A 13452-nucleotide genomic window follows, 5' to 3' on the forward strand; every position below is an offset into this window, starting at 1 on the left:
TGATTTTGCTGTAAAAATGAGTGTAACGTCAGTGCTGTAGCGCATATACTGTAGCTGTGCTAGTGTTGCTAACATTTGTGTCCTCTTGTTTCACTCCTTCATAATGTAGACAAGGCACTTCCAATACACTACTGTGGCACAACTGATACTAATTTAAAATAGTTAAACATACTATAGTGTGGGAGCTTTAAAGACATTCACTCACTTTCAATATAATAATATAATAATAATATATAATTATAATGATATATAGGGTGCTGAAATGAAGTATTTCAAGTTTATTGCTTCGGGTTAGCGCTACAAGCTATATCATTGGTTAACATTCTCCCAGTCTGCAATAAAGCAGCAAAATGCATCCCTCTCACAGTGGCGTCCTCTTAATAATTCATCGGCAGGTGTTAAATGTGCACATAAAGCACAAACGAGGAGCTGTGAATTTCTCTCCCTGACAGACGCAGAAGGCGTTTTCTTTTTCCTGATGACCGAATGTCGCACATAAAGTCTGTGTGCTGCTTAAACAGACGTCAAGAAGTGGCTTTGGTTACTCCCGATACGCATTCCAGAAGATTCATTGACTCGTTGGGCAGACTTCTACGTTAGCACGTTGTTGTGGTGCCAGCACGTCAGCATTATTAAAGTCGCAATGAAGAGCTGCAAGCATCGATGTCTGCCGAGTCGATGCCTTCTTTATTGCCATTTTACAGTTGCATCATTGTTACGTGGGCGGCCGCCTGTGTACTCGGCGCATGCAGATGTGTGTGTGTGTGTGCGTGTGGGTGTTTCTATGCCTCCAGTCCAATTTGACGTGCAGGGCCCGAGGACACAAGTGGGCGTCTGGCATTTGAAGACCTTTTAGTTTGTGTGTCTGCATTGCGTTGCCAGTGATTGTGTGGAGTCATGGTTACATGAAGTGACAGTGAGGCCAAGCAGAGACACGTCTTCACTCTGTCGGTGGTGGCAGAGAATCGATTTGAACTTCATGGGATCGGCCAGAATGTGATTGGCTGCGACAGGAGGAGGAAACTTGCTCGTTTGCAGGTGCTATGTGTATCCCACATGGCAAAAACCTTGACAGTAATCATACCTTGAGAGAGCTAATTTGAATAATAACCACCACAGGTATTCCCATTCACTCTCTTTGGTTACCATGGTGACAGCAACCCAGTGTACCATAGGTGATGCACCACGGCTGCAAAAGCAACATAGCTAGTCCTCAAGATGCTAAAATCACCTTAGTAATAGCGTAAATGCTCCAATTAACGCCTCAATTCATTTCACAACAGAGACTCCTTTATTTGCCAGCTTTGCGGTCTACAAAAGGAAATAACCACAAGGGTCTCCATTCAAAAAACATTTATGGCTGTGGTTGTGGCTGTAGGCAACCTCTTGATGTTTTTTTTTTTATTAACCGCACAAAATGGCAGTAGCTGCATTTGAAGAATCCTGCAGCTTTATCTACCTCTACATGCACTTTAAAATGTGGCTACTCAGCTGTTGGTATGAAAGTCAATAGTAGGATTAATGCTGGTGAGCGTTTTTTCCCCACACACTGCTATCACAACATTGGTTCTGTTGTTGCTGTGTAGTGCAGAATGCTTGCTAATACATGACCATGTGGTGAAAGATTTACCTTTCCCACCTTGCCATGCACTCCAAATCATAACAAACTGGGTGGGGGTGGGTGTCTCACCTGTCCAGCCAAGCTAGCAAGCTCTTGGCGGCAGTAATGAGGTCCACCACCGAGGTCAGCAGGTCATTAGGGAGACGCCGTGACGTCCTGCTCTCTGACTGGCTGCTGCGACGGCGTCCGGAGATGAAGTTTTGCAGGTTTTTGGCTGAGGCACCAAGCTTGTGAGCCAGAGTCCTCACGCTCTCCGTCTCCAGGCCGGAGTTCTGGGCGTACACACACAACAAAAGACATTGTTCTTTGGCATATTTTACACTCCATAGTTCCAATATTTTGTCATAATTTAGTATTTTTCATTATTTTTAACGTGTAATGATGAGGTCCCACATTAGTGTCAGAGAAGAAATTCTAGTCTTGAATTTAGACCGTTTAAAAGTGCTTTGGAAAGAAATGCTTAAACTCACATGTAAGTAGCTGACTGGCAGATAGTTGGCAGAGCTTTATTGTAATATGTGTAGTAAAGCCTGCCTTTTTTTTTTTTTTTACAGGATTTATGATATCAGGCCTTAAGTGGAGCAAACGAGTGAAGGAGATGAGTTTACTGCTCACAAGCAGGCACATATTAATGTAAGAACATAATTTGAAAAGTTCCTTTTGCATAATAGGGAATCTTTAAATGATTTATTGCATGATCTGCATTGGACTTGAACACAAAATACATTCACCAGTGCACACAGCAGGTCCACGGCCTCCAGTATGAGTTCCTGGTGTCCAATGCGAGACACTCCCAGGTCCTCCAGCTCGGCGTGGCTGATCCTGAGCAGCCTCTCGCCACACACACCTCCGCGCTCAAACACGCACACATACTGCTGTAGGCAGTCGTCCAGACCTGCAACAAACACACAGGGCTATACACGCGTGTTCAGGTAAGATCTGACAGACTTATCATGCACTTTTGTCTCTGTTGTGTTGTGTAACCTGTTGTAAGACTGCGTGTGTGTGTGTGTTTGTGCAGCTGTGCAGAGCCACTATGCTGAGTCAAAGGAAAGCAGTCCAAACTGCTGTGTTGTGCCACGTCGGCTGCCAAAACAATGAATGTATCCAGCCTCTGACCTCCAAATAAACACGCCTCGTGAAGGGTAAGTATGCACACACATTTCCAAACACACACTCTCCTCTGTGGAGTGAGCATTGATTTCCCCTGCTGCTCCAAGCTGGAGCTCCATAGCACACTCATCTGTCATAACCCCTCCAACCTAGATACAAACACAAGGAAGAAAAGGAGAAAATTTCATAAGGTAGCTGCTAAATTGAAGCAAACACACAAAGACACACACATTCCCTTGCACAGAATTTGTCGACTCTTGCATCTCCTTCAACATCTGTAGCCTCAATGACTCGCTCCCTTATAAATTGAGAGACATCCACTTTAAGGACAAAAAAACATCAACATTCATTAAAGTAAATCAGGTTTTATGGCTATTGAGCGGTGAGCATTCAGCAGCACCATCACCTTCTACAGCCCTTTTAACATTTGTGGCGTCAGAACAACACTGGATCGGTGCCAAATGACTCATTGTGTTGCACCGCTTGGCTGGAGGTTCCAGGGTTAGCGCAACAGCAGGCCTGGAAGCACTCCATAGGCTTCACACACACCATGAAGTCCTCATGACTCTGGAGCATAACAAAGCCTTCAGTCTCTAGCTGTGATTGGTCGGCGTGTAGTACAGGTGGTCCTCTGTTGACGGTGTTCCCTGCTGCAGCGTTTGTATGAAGTAATTAAAAACATTAATTTTGGCCCCTAAGAACGAGACTCGTTCGAGTACTTTTTACAGCGTGGTGTGCTGCGGAAGAATCCACTATGTCACGGGTGTCCAAACTACAGCCCGGGGGCCATTAGAAGCCCACAGCTAATTTTTTATTGGCCCACAGCACATTCTAGAAATTAAATCAAACAAAACAGGGAAAAAAAGAGCAAAAAGGTGCAATCAGATGTGTTCACAATATACGCAGTACAAAACATATGCTGTGTCACCTATAACACACCTGTTTTGTCATTAAATACATTTTTTTAAAAGTCTGTTTTTTAGCCTTTTTGCAATATTAAACGTATCAAAATGGATGCCACATCATTTGACTTTTACATATGCGGCCCTTGCTGGAAAGCGTTTGAACGCCCCTGCACTATGTGCTCAATACTGGCCGCACAGAATCTGTCGCGACCATCAAGGATGAAGATGGTATTGTAACATCTACCCAGACGTTGTCAGGATGACGAGGGGGTGGCCGATCAGCTATCTCTTCATTGCAAAAACAAAAACAGGCTACTGTCGACTGCAACCACGCCAAAACAACATCAGCAAACTCAACTCTCCTGTCTGCATGCGGCCAGTCAGGACTCATGTCACGTTCACAGGAAGTCCTACGTCACATAACTCTTAAAACACTACTGTACACATATCTGACAAGGTGCTGATCCAGTGAAAGTGGCAGTAATAACTAAGCAGTGTAGAGGTCTTATTGAAATGGAAAGGTTGCTAGTGTTTTGCCTTTTATTTTCTATTACTCTTTCATTTGATTTGTCGTTTTTAATGTTTTCTTACTGTATTTTATGTCCTCTATGTGTTCTGTGTAGTGTGAGTGACTTAAGAGTTAACTTAGGTATAAGATTACACTTGTGTCACAGGCTAGAAGTGGAACACGAAGAAAGCCTGAGGACCACCTGTACATTATTTCCTGTGACTTGTTCAGTCTGATTACGGATCTACTGACTGTTGTCACGCATCGATTAGTTCCGGCTGCCATAACACCCCCCTTCCCACGCGACAGGACGCTGACAAGCTAAACAGCTGACAAGAGTTGTGGTTTCTCACAGAGTTGACGTGACATCACGCGCCAAATAAACCTTTTGTGTACAGAGAAAAAGTTTTACATCTTTGAGTTCAGCTCGAGAAAAATGGATGCAAAAACAAAAGTGTTGCATTTACATTTTTGTTGAATGTATTAATTTTATTGTCAATGTCTGTCTTACTTATCGTTATTTAATGTCCCCACTTATTCTTATTTTGAACAACAAAATGTATTCCTATATTAAAATAACATTTTCTAAACAAATAAACCATACCAAATGGTACCGTACCATACCATGTCTCCATGATATCTTAAGGGTTAAGCAAGGCAGTGTTTTCTTTTGTTCTTCTTCCTCTATTGCGTCCCCGCTATTTTTACACGCACTCACTACCAGGCGCGTGTTTTATTGAGTGTGAATAGCGCCTCCCGGTAGACGTAAGGCCAATTAAAACAATGCCGGCTCTGGCGGGTTCAGAGTGTTACTACAATGCTAAAAGAGGCATACGAGCAGAAGGTGGGCGGGATGCACTCTGCAACCAAAGTTGGCCTCGCCTTCGCTTAACACGAGGAGACCGTGAATACTGATGAGGAAGATTGTGAGTGACATCACTCAAGTGCACAAATGCTCGCCCACGTGGGAAGGGACATGAATATACAGCAAGAGCAGCACAGGCCCCATTTGTGCTACTCGCAGTCATTTGGTAGCAAATCATGCAAGTTTCTGTATGTCATTCATATTGATGGATATCGTTTGTGAGTGAGTTGCAGTACCAGTCATAGGTTTAGGCACACTTGCCCGTTATTGAATGAGAAGGTGGCTGGAACCTTTTGACTGGTACTGTATATAGTTAACAGGATTGTGTAGATTTCCACAAAACCATAAAATGGAAGCACACACTACATTTTGGAACATTTTTTCACCATTCTGTCACTCGAATTTAGTGGGTAATTGTAAGAAAAGTATTGCTATGAAAATTATGTCATAACAGGAGGACAGTCGTCCCTTGCTAAAGCGAGGTTCGAATATCGCTCCATCACTATATTGTTTTTTTTTTTGTTAATAATTAATTGATTGCTGTTTAGTAGTTGACTTTGGTCTATTATTAGTTAAAATAATATTGAAAGACAAGTTATATGTAGTATTGTGGTCACTAGGCATCAGTACTGTAATGTTGTGAGACATGAGCTTTAAGTTAGATTACATTACCTTTCACACTGCATGGAGACTGGCTACTGAGCCAGCAGAGTCGGATCGACATGCCATGGCTGAGATCGAGTGAAAATAAATTCTCTTCTAATTCCGTGTGGAAGTGGTAAGTTTTTGGCTTTGTTGTATTTCTTCCCCACTCCGTTTGAAACAATAAGTTTAGAATAAGTAAATTGGAGAAGCTGAATAATTAGCTCGGTAGCTTCCGATGGGAGCGGCGGCTGTCTGTTATGTCCCTGCAGTGACACCATAGCCTGCACAATGTGATGTAAACAAAGAATAATAGGAGTGTAAAAGTGACCTACTGGGGTGTTATTTCATCTCTACAAGGCTCTAATGATGGTAAAACCTATATTTAGACGATCATAAAGAGGTTTTTTTATGCTCTATGAAAATATTCAGTTTATTAATATTGAATCTTACTTTGCGAAAAATCACTTATTGCAGTCAGGTCTGGAACCAAGTAACCGTGAGAAATGAGAGACAACTGTATTGTGAAAAACATGTTCTTCTGTAAGTTTTGGCCATTGTTTCACAGGTTAATGGCATTTTGGGTAGTTATTGCAAAGATTCAGGCTGGGGAAAGTCAGTATTTAGTGTTTGCGTGTAGATGGGAAAGGATTTTTTGGCTTGTTCCCTTTAAACAACGTCACAATGATGTGCTATTCAAAACAAACAAACATTATTTAACAGTAGAGCTTACGTATATACTTATTACAAGTTAATTATTCTGCCATAGTTTCAAAGTAATCAGGGCTTAGATATACTGTTTGAACTACATTCACTCAAATCCAACTTTGTATGCAAAGTACAATGCATGTGCTTGATGAGCGGCTACAGAAAAAAACATGATTCATAGCTGACTCACACACTCAAACTCCTACAGATGCACACTTTTCTCAAGAGCAGGCGAGCCAAACTCCCACACACACACACCCTCAAATGGGCCATCACTCTCTCTCTCACACACACACACACACACAAGTACTTGGCTGTTTAAGAGGTGGACAACAACAGATCCGGGCTTAGGTTATGTTGTCGTGTGTTCTGAGGCTTCTGAAGTTAAAAATCTGAAAAAAAAAAAAAAAAGAGCGCACTCTTGGTCGTGCACATGCGGAATGTTGGCAGAAACGAGCTCAAAAGTTGTCAGGTTGACTCCTGCAATCTTGGATTGTTGGTACAAAACAATGTTATGCTTTCATTCAACTAAACTGTTCTCAAATAGTCATAAATTAGAACAGACGCAATATGTTTATGCAAGTCAAAGATCCTCTACTGTATGTGTTTTAAGGCCAACTGCAAAAACTCATCAAAGATCCTCTAAATGATAGGAGAGCTACAAAGGAGAGGAGAGGACTACAAAAACATTAATCAAAGATCCTCTATATCAGTGGTTCTCATCTGGTTTGGCTCCGGGAATCACCATCACCCTCAATGACAAACGGCGACCTAAATTGGGAAGATTTTTAACTCGTATTTTTCAATTATTTTATATTTAAAAGGGAATGTTTCGGTTTTGCAGCTGGCTAAACACGCATCTCGTGACGGCGTAGCAAGTGAAGAGGACAGACAAGAACGAGAGGTGCATTCAAGGACATCGGTTCATTAGATTGTTTTTTGCGGAAGGCTCTGCGACCCACTGCTCTATATGACAGGAGCGGTTTCCTGTTTCGAAGGACCTACCACAAATCTAGTCAGTTTGACCCCAATTTCTCGCACAGCCAAACACTCTAAGAAACAACCCAGGGGCGCACCTTCAGGGGACTGACAAGTTCATGTGTGCAAAATTTGAGCAAGATCGGTCAAAAAAGAGGGCCGCCATCAAGCAAAGTGTCTTTGCAGGGGCACATAACTAACTGCCCATAACTCATTCAGCATTTTTACAGTACATAAATTAACTCTCGTTCTATAGCCATCACATATTTTCACATTCTCCTCCAATTCGTCAAAATTCTTCAAAACCAATTCTTTACTATGAGAGACACTCCAAACGTGTGTATTTCAGAATGAATCCACACATTGCTCATGATGCACAATTGTGAAAATGCAGCAGTTGTAACTTCTTGTGTGAAACCTACCCCTCCCTTGCGGTGCTAATGTGGATCGTGCCAATGCTGTCGCAAGCCAACAATGTCCAGACCCTGTGGCCCCAGCGCCTGAGGCATATGTCACACATTATCGCACACACTCTCTCTCTCTCTTTCACACACACTGTATATCTTGTCTCCCTGTGTTGCCAGACACACCCGAGAGGCCCGCAACATGGATCAAATACCACATCAAGGCACGGCACACGCGTGTTCTTGCAGAGTGCCTTCTGTTCAGGGCGGTGCACGCGCGCCTTCTTGTCAGCTGTTGTGCACAGACGCTCTGGGACGGAACAACTCACCACCCGCCCACATGCTGACCACACACATAAACACACATGACCAACTGCTAACCTCTCATGATAAAAAAAAAAAAAAACACATTGTGCAACAAATCCTGGTCACGATTCCTTGTTTGGAAGTCAGCCCATGAGTCCATGGGTTGCTTGACCTGCTTTTTGGACAATATCAATATTCATATAGTCCTTTTATTATTATTATTATTATTATTATTATTATTTGTGTTATTATGAGCAACAAATTAAAATAAATTGAAAAAGATTACAGGAAAATTACAAAAAATAAGATTAATAAATAAAAAGACAATTTTTTAAAATAATACCTTTAATAATTATGTTTTAGTTATTTCAAGAACAATAATTGATTTGAATAATTATATTAAAATGTTTAAAAAAATACTACCAGTAATGTGATTGTAATATTTATTATTTTTGGCCCACACATTTATAGCAATAAATGTGACCTGAGGATTCAGGCTCACATTGCTTGAGGTGCTTTTTGGACATCAAACAATTATGATTATATTTTCGCCCATAGTATAGTATCATTTTATGTTATTTAATGCGACATGAGGGGTGAAAGTTCACAAAGATTCACAATTTGAATGCTTTTTAAAAAATTTTGTCTAAGTATTGACTTCTGTATTTACTACAAATGATTGCGCACTGCATCGCATTTTACTTTCATTTCCATGATAAAATGTTCCAGTTTGGACAATTCTGTGCATAAAGGGAATACCAAAAGTAAGAATGGAGCATGAAGTGTTATGTCAATGCAAGATCTACAGTGCCCAGTGGACACGCCATCCAGTGAGATCCGAAGCAAGACAAATTGTGCTTTTGCAAAGATAACGTTCACTTTGGACTCTATTGCCTATTAGAAGTGTACTCATACACATTGTTCTCTCCATGCTTGCCTGCAACAGGTCTTCCACGTAATGACAAGATAGTTTTGCAGTCTTCACAGACCTCCAGGTGCACACTTCTAAATTATGCATGACTATCATCTCTGATCTGCTGCAAGATATTTGAGAAAACACAATCGCAACACATCTTTGTTCTCTGAGGATAGTTCAACTCCTCCCGTTAGTCATCTGCTGTCATGACATCACCCTGTGAGTGATTGACACCTCCCACGCCAAGTGACATCTCTGTATCATCATTTCCTCACCCACCTTTCATCCAGTCCACCACCTGGCTTGCGGTCCACTTGCTGACTGGCTCCATCACCAGCGCCATGGGGCAAACTTTCACCACCACCCCTTTTACCTCCACCCTTCAAAAAGAATACAAATCTCCGTGGGGTGGCCCCAGAAGAATCCCCCCCACCAGCTCCACCACCTTCCTCCAGGGCCAGGTGACTACTCCACACAGCCCCCACCCCCTCCTCCACCTCTAACAGCCCGTTATCCGGTACATTCCTCAGCTCGTGTGCATGCCGGCTCTCCTCTTCTGTCCTTCCTCTCTGCTTCTGTACACCGTCACGAGCGAGTGGCACCGGGATATGTCGAGGCGTGTGTGTGGAGGTGTGTGCATGTGTGTGAGAGGATAGATAAGTCACAGCATCTCTCTCTCTCTCTCTCTCTCTCTCTGATGAAGCTGTTCACGCTCCCCGTGGGTGGCTCCACATACATTATGACTACAAGGCAATGGTGCAGATATGATGGAGGCAATGTGTGTGACAGGGAAACACTCTATTTTTTTTTTTGCTTCAGCTGGCTGTGTGGGAAAATAAATCCTCAGCTGACTTCCTCCTCCTTCTGCTTCATCCCCTCCCTCCATTCTTTCAAGAGGCTGCAGAGAAGAGGTGGTTGCTCCTTGTGGACATCCATCCAAGGGGCTTTATTAAAAAGGACCCATAAGTCTCACAGAGTCACACAATAGCGTGTTGTCCAAAAGCTCGCCTTGACACTGGAAGTTGGACATGCTTTTAGTAAGCCCCACTGCGAACACGCTGTTTCTTGTGCGTCTCTTTAATGCTAATGAACTATGTTTGGACACAAGTGCTGTTGTACATTTCTGATTATTTTAAGATGTGTAGCAAAGCATGCTTTATATATCCATCCATCCATTTTCTATGCCGCTTCTCCTCTTTAGGGTCGCGGGGGCATGCTGGTGCCTATCCCAGCTGACTTCAGGCGACAGGCGGGGTACACCCTGGACTGGTTGCCAGCCAATCGCAGGGCACATATACTTGTAGACAAACAACCATTCACACTCACATTCATACATCTGGACAATTTAGAGACGCTAATTAAACTAACCTGCATGTTTTTGGATGTGGGAGGAAACCGGTGTACCCAGAGAAAACCCACGCACGCACGGGGAGAACATGCAAGTGGAAGTAAAAGTAAACTGCAGCTTTTCACAAGGGTTCCATTCCAGACTAATCCACAAATAACTGAGCTCGCCCATAAAAATGTCACTTTTTGACACACGGCTCAACACCTCCCACCTCCAAACCCTCACTCACAACAGTCCAGATTCAAGCCCTATACAGTAATCCCTCATTCATCGCGACTAATTCGGTCCTGACCCAACCGCTTTAAGTGAATTTCCGCTAGTAGGATTCCTTATTCATTAATCAAGTATTTTCGTAGTTAGAGCATAGAAAGCCTGTTGACAACCTTCTACATACCGTTTTTAATATTAGAGCCCTCTACACATGAAATAACACAAGTTTTCGCTAGAGTAAAGCCACAATATTATTATGATTATGACGATGACAATGTTTGTTGTCATTATTTGTATTATTATTATTATTATTATTATTGTGCCTGCTGTGACACAATTCAAACCTACAATAAAAGCCTGTTGTTCCGGCGGTTAAGTCTAGTCTGTGTGTTGCTAATGACATCTAGTGGCCAGTATAGACCATAGGTCATCATCTTATTTTAAACTGTATTAGTATTTTAGTTCATTTGGACATTTTTTTTCTTGAAAATGCTTAATTTAGGCCAAGAATACCAAAAATTTATAAACACGAGACCAAACACCCGGACGCTGTATTCATTACGTATATCTGGCGATTGCAACCATTGCAACCTCAGGACTGTTCTCCCCAAATATTACCAGCATGTAAGCTTTCTCACAAGGGAAAATAGCATCCTGGACCAAGTCTACAGCAACATGAAAGGTGCTTTAAAGGCTGTTCCAAGACCCCATTTTGGAAAGGCCGACCACATCTCCATATTCCTTTATCCAACATACAGACAACTCCTAAAGCAAGTTCGCCCTGTAAGTACAGCAGTTAGTGTGGAATGAAGAAACTGATCAAGTACTTCAGGACTGCTTTGGCTGCACAAACTGGGATGTGTTTAGAACTACAGCGGGGAGGGAAGACTGTACTGTTAATTTGGATGAATATGCTTCTGCTGTCACTGGCTACATTAGCACATGTATAGAGACTGTTACCAGAAAATACCCTAATCAAAAACAGTGGATGAACTGTGATGTAAGGGCTAAGCTACGTGCTCGTTCGTCTGCATTTGTCATGGGCACCACTGAGGACTACAAAAAGGCCAGATATGACCTGAGGAGATCCATAAGAGAGGCCAAAAGACAGTACAGACAGAAGCTGGAGGGCTGCTATTCCACCTCAGACCCTCAGCGCATGTGGGCGGGGCTCCAGCACATCACACACATCACATCAGAGTATCGACAGCGGAGTAGCGTAGCCACATCCAGCCTAACCACACTTCCAGACGAGCTGAATGAGTTCTATGCCCGCTTTGACACCCAAACTCCTGATGAGCAGAGAGGGTGGCTGGACTTGGGAGCACACAGGACTCACCTCTCATGGTGACATCAGCAGATGTGCGCAGGGTTCTGAACAAAACAAACCCACAAAAAGCAGCAGGCCCAGACAACATCTCAGGACGTGCACTTCGGGTTTGCTCATCAGAGCTAGCTAGCATGTGGGCTGCTTGCTGACATATTTAACCTGTCGCTTGCACAAGCATCTGTACCGACCTGCTTTAAGTCCACCACCATCGTGCCCGTACCCAAGAAGAGCAACGTGACCTGCTTGAATGACTATCGCCCTATAGCACTCACTCCTATTGTCATGAAGTGCTTTGAAAGGATAGTCATGACCCACATCAAAAAGAGCATCCCGGCCACTGTGGACCCTCTACAGTTTGCATACCGCCAGAACCGGTCCACTGATGATGCAGTCAACACTGCCATCCACACAGCCCTTTCTCACCTACAGGGCCAGGACACATATGTCAGAATGCTATTTATAGACTATAACTCTGCTTTTAACACAGTCAGCCCCCACAAACTCACAAATAAGCTTCTCACACCTGGCCTGTCACCCGCCCTCTGTAACTGGGTGTTTAACTTTTTAACAGGCAGACCCCAGTCAGTCAGAGTCCACAATCGCACATCCAGCTCAAGAATTGTGAGCACTGGGACCCCACAGGGGTGTGTGCTGAGTCCGCTCCTCTGCACGCTCTTCACCTATGATTGCGTGGCCTCCCAGAACAACACCAGCATCATTAAATTTGCGGATGACACTACAGTCATCGGCCTGATCACTGGTGATGTTGAAACATTATACAGAAGAGAGGTGGCGGACATCATAGCTTGGTGTCGTGATAACAATCTCCTTCTCAATACAGAGAAGACCAAAGAGATGATCATCGACCCAAGAACAAGGGAAAAGGAGCCGCATAGACCCCTGTTTATTGATGAGACTGAGGTGGAGAGGGTGAAAACCCTCAAGTTCCTTGGCACATACATCAGCGAGGACCTCACCTGGTCTCACAACACCCAACAAATTATGAAGAAGTCCCAAAGGAGACTGTACTTCCTGAGAAGACTGAGGAAATTTGGCATGTCCACCACAATCCTGAGTTGCTTCTACAGATGCACCATCGAAAGTGTCCTTACCGCCTCCATCACTGTTTGGTACGGTAACTGTACAACACGTGATAGGAAGGCACTCCAGCGTGTGATCAAGACCTCACAGAACATTGTTGGGGCAAGCCTCCCCTCACTGCAAGACATTTATAAAACTAGAGAAGAACACACAACCTCATCAAGGACAGCACACATCCAAACACTCATTATTCACACTCCTACCGTCAGGCAGACGCTACAGGAGTTTGAAGTCCAGGACCACGAGGCTGGCAAACAGCTTTTACCCACAGGCCATCAGGCTCCTCAACGAAGCACTCACACACGCCGCACGCAACACACGCAACACACGCACATATCACTTTATTTATTTATTTATTTGTATTAATGTCTCTTATGTTGTTGTTGTTGTGTTGTTGCTTAATTTATTGGTATTAATGTTTCTTCTGTTCTTATTCATTTTCTTGTGTTTTTCTTTCTTTCTTTTTTGGGAGAATGAACAGAACAAGAATTTCATTG

At 43.2% G+C, this 13452-nt stretch overlaps 1 protein-coding gene across 7 annotated transcripts in view; it reads right to left on the reverse strand.

The window, feature by feature from the left end:
* The window catches only part of cnksr2a (connector enhancer of kinase suppressor of Ras 2a), a 49236-nt gene that overhangs the window by 28357 nt on the left and 7427 nt on the right, over positions 1-13452 (reverse strand). For 6 of the 7 annotated variants that reach the window (XM_054765711.1, XM_054765709.1, XM_054765707.1 and 3 more), the window contains 3 exons: positions 2783-2883; positions 2353-2516; positions 1691-1893 (listed from right to left, as the gene is read on the reverse strand). In XM_054765711.1, coding sequence (XP_054621686.1) covers positions 1691-1893; positions 2353-2516; positions 2783-2864 — 449 coding nt within the window. In that variant the 5' untranslated portion in view covers positions 2865-2883. Of the gene's footprint in view, positions 1-1690; positions 1894-2352; positions 2517-2782; positions 2884-9245; positions 10024-13452 lie in introns of those variants that run through there. The other variant, XM_054765708.1, reaches the window with a different exon arrangement.

The sequence above is a fragment of the Dunckerocampus dactyliophorus genome, chromosome 21, assembly GCF_027744805.1.
Source record: "Dunckerocampus dactyliophorus isolate RoL2022-P2 chromosome 21, RoL_Ddac_1.1, whole genome shotgun sequence".
In the NCBI taxonomy this organism is placed as follows: domain Eukaryota; kingdom Metazoa; phylum Chordata; class Actinopteri; order Syngnathiformes; family Syngnathidae; genus Dunckerocampus; species Dunckerocampus dactyliophorus.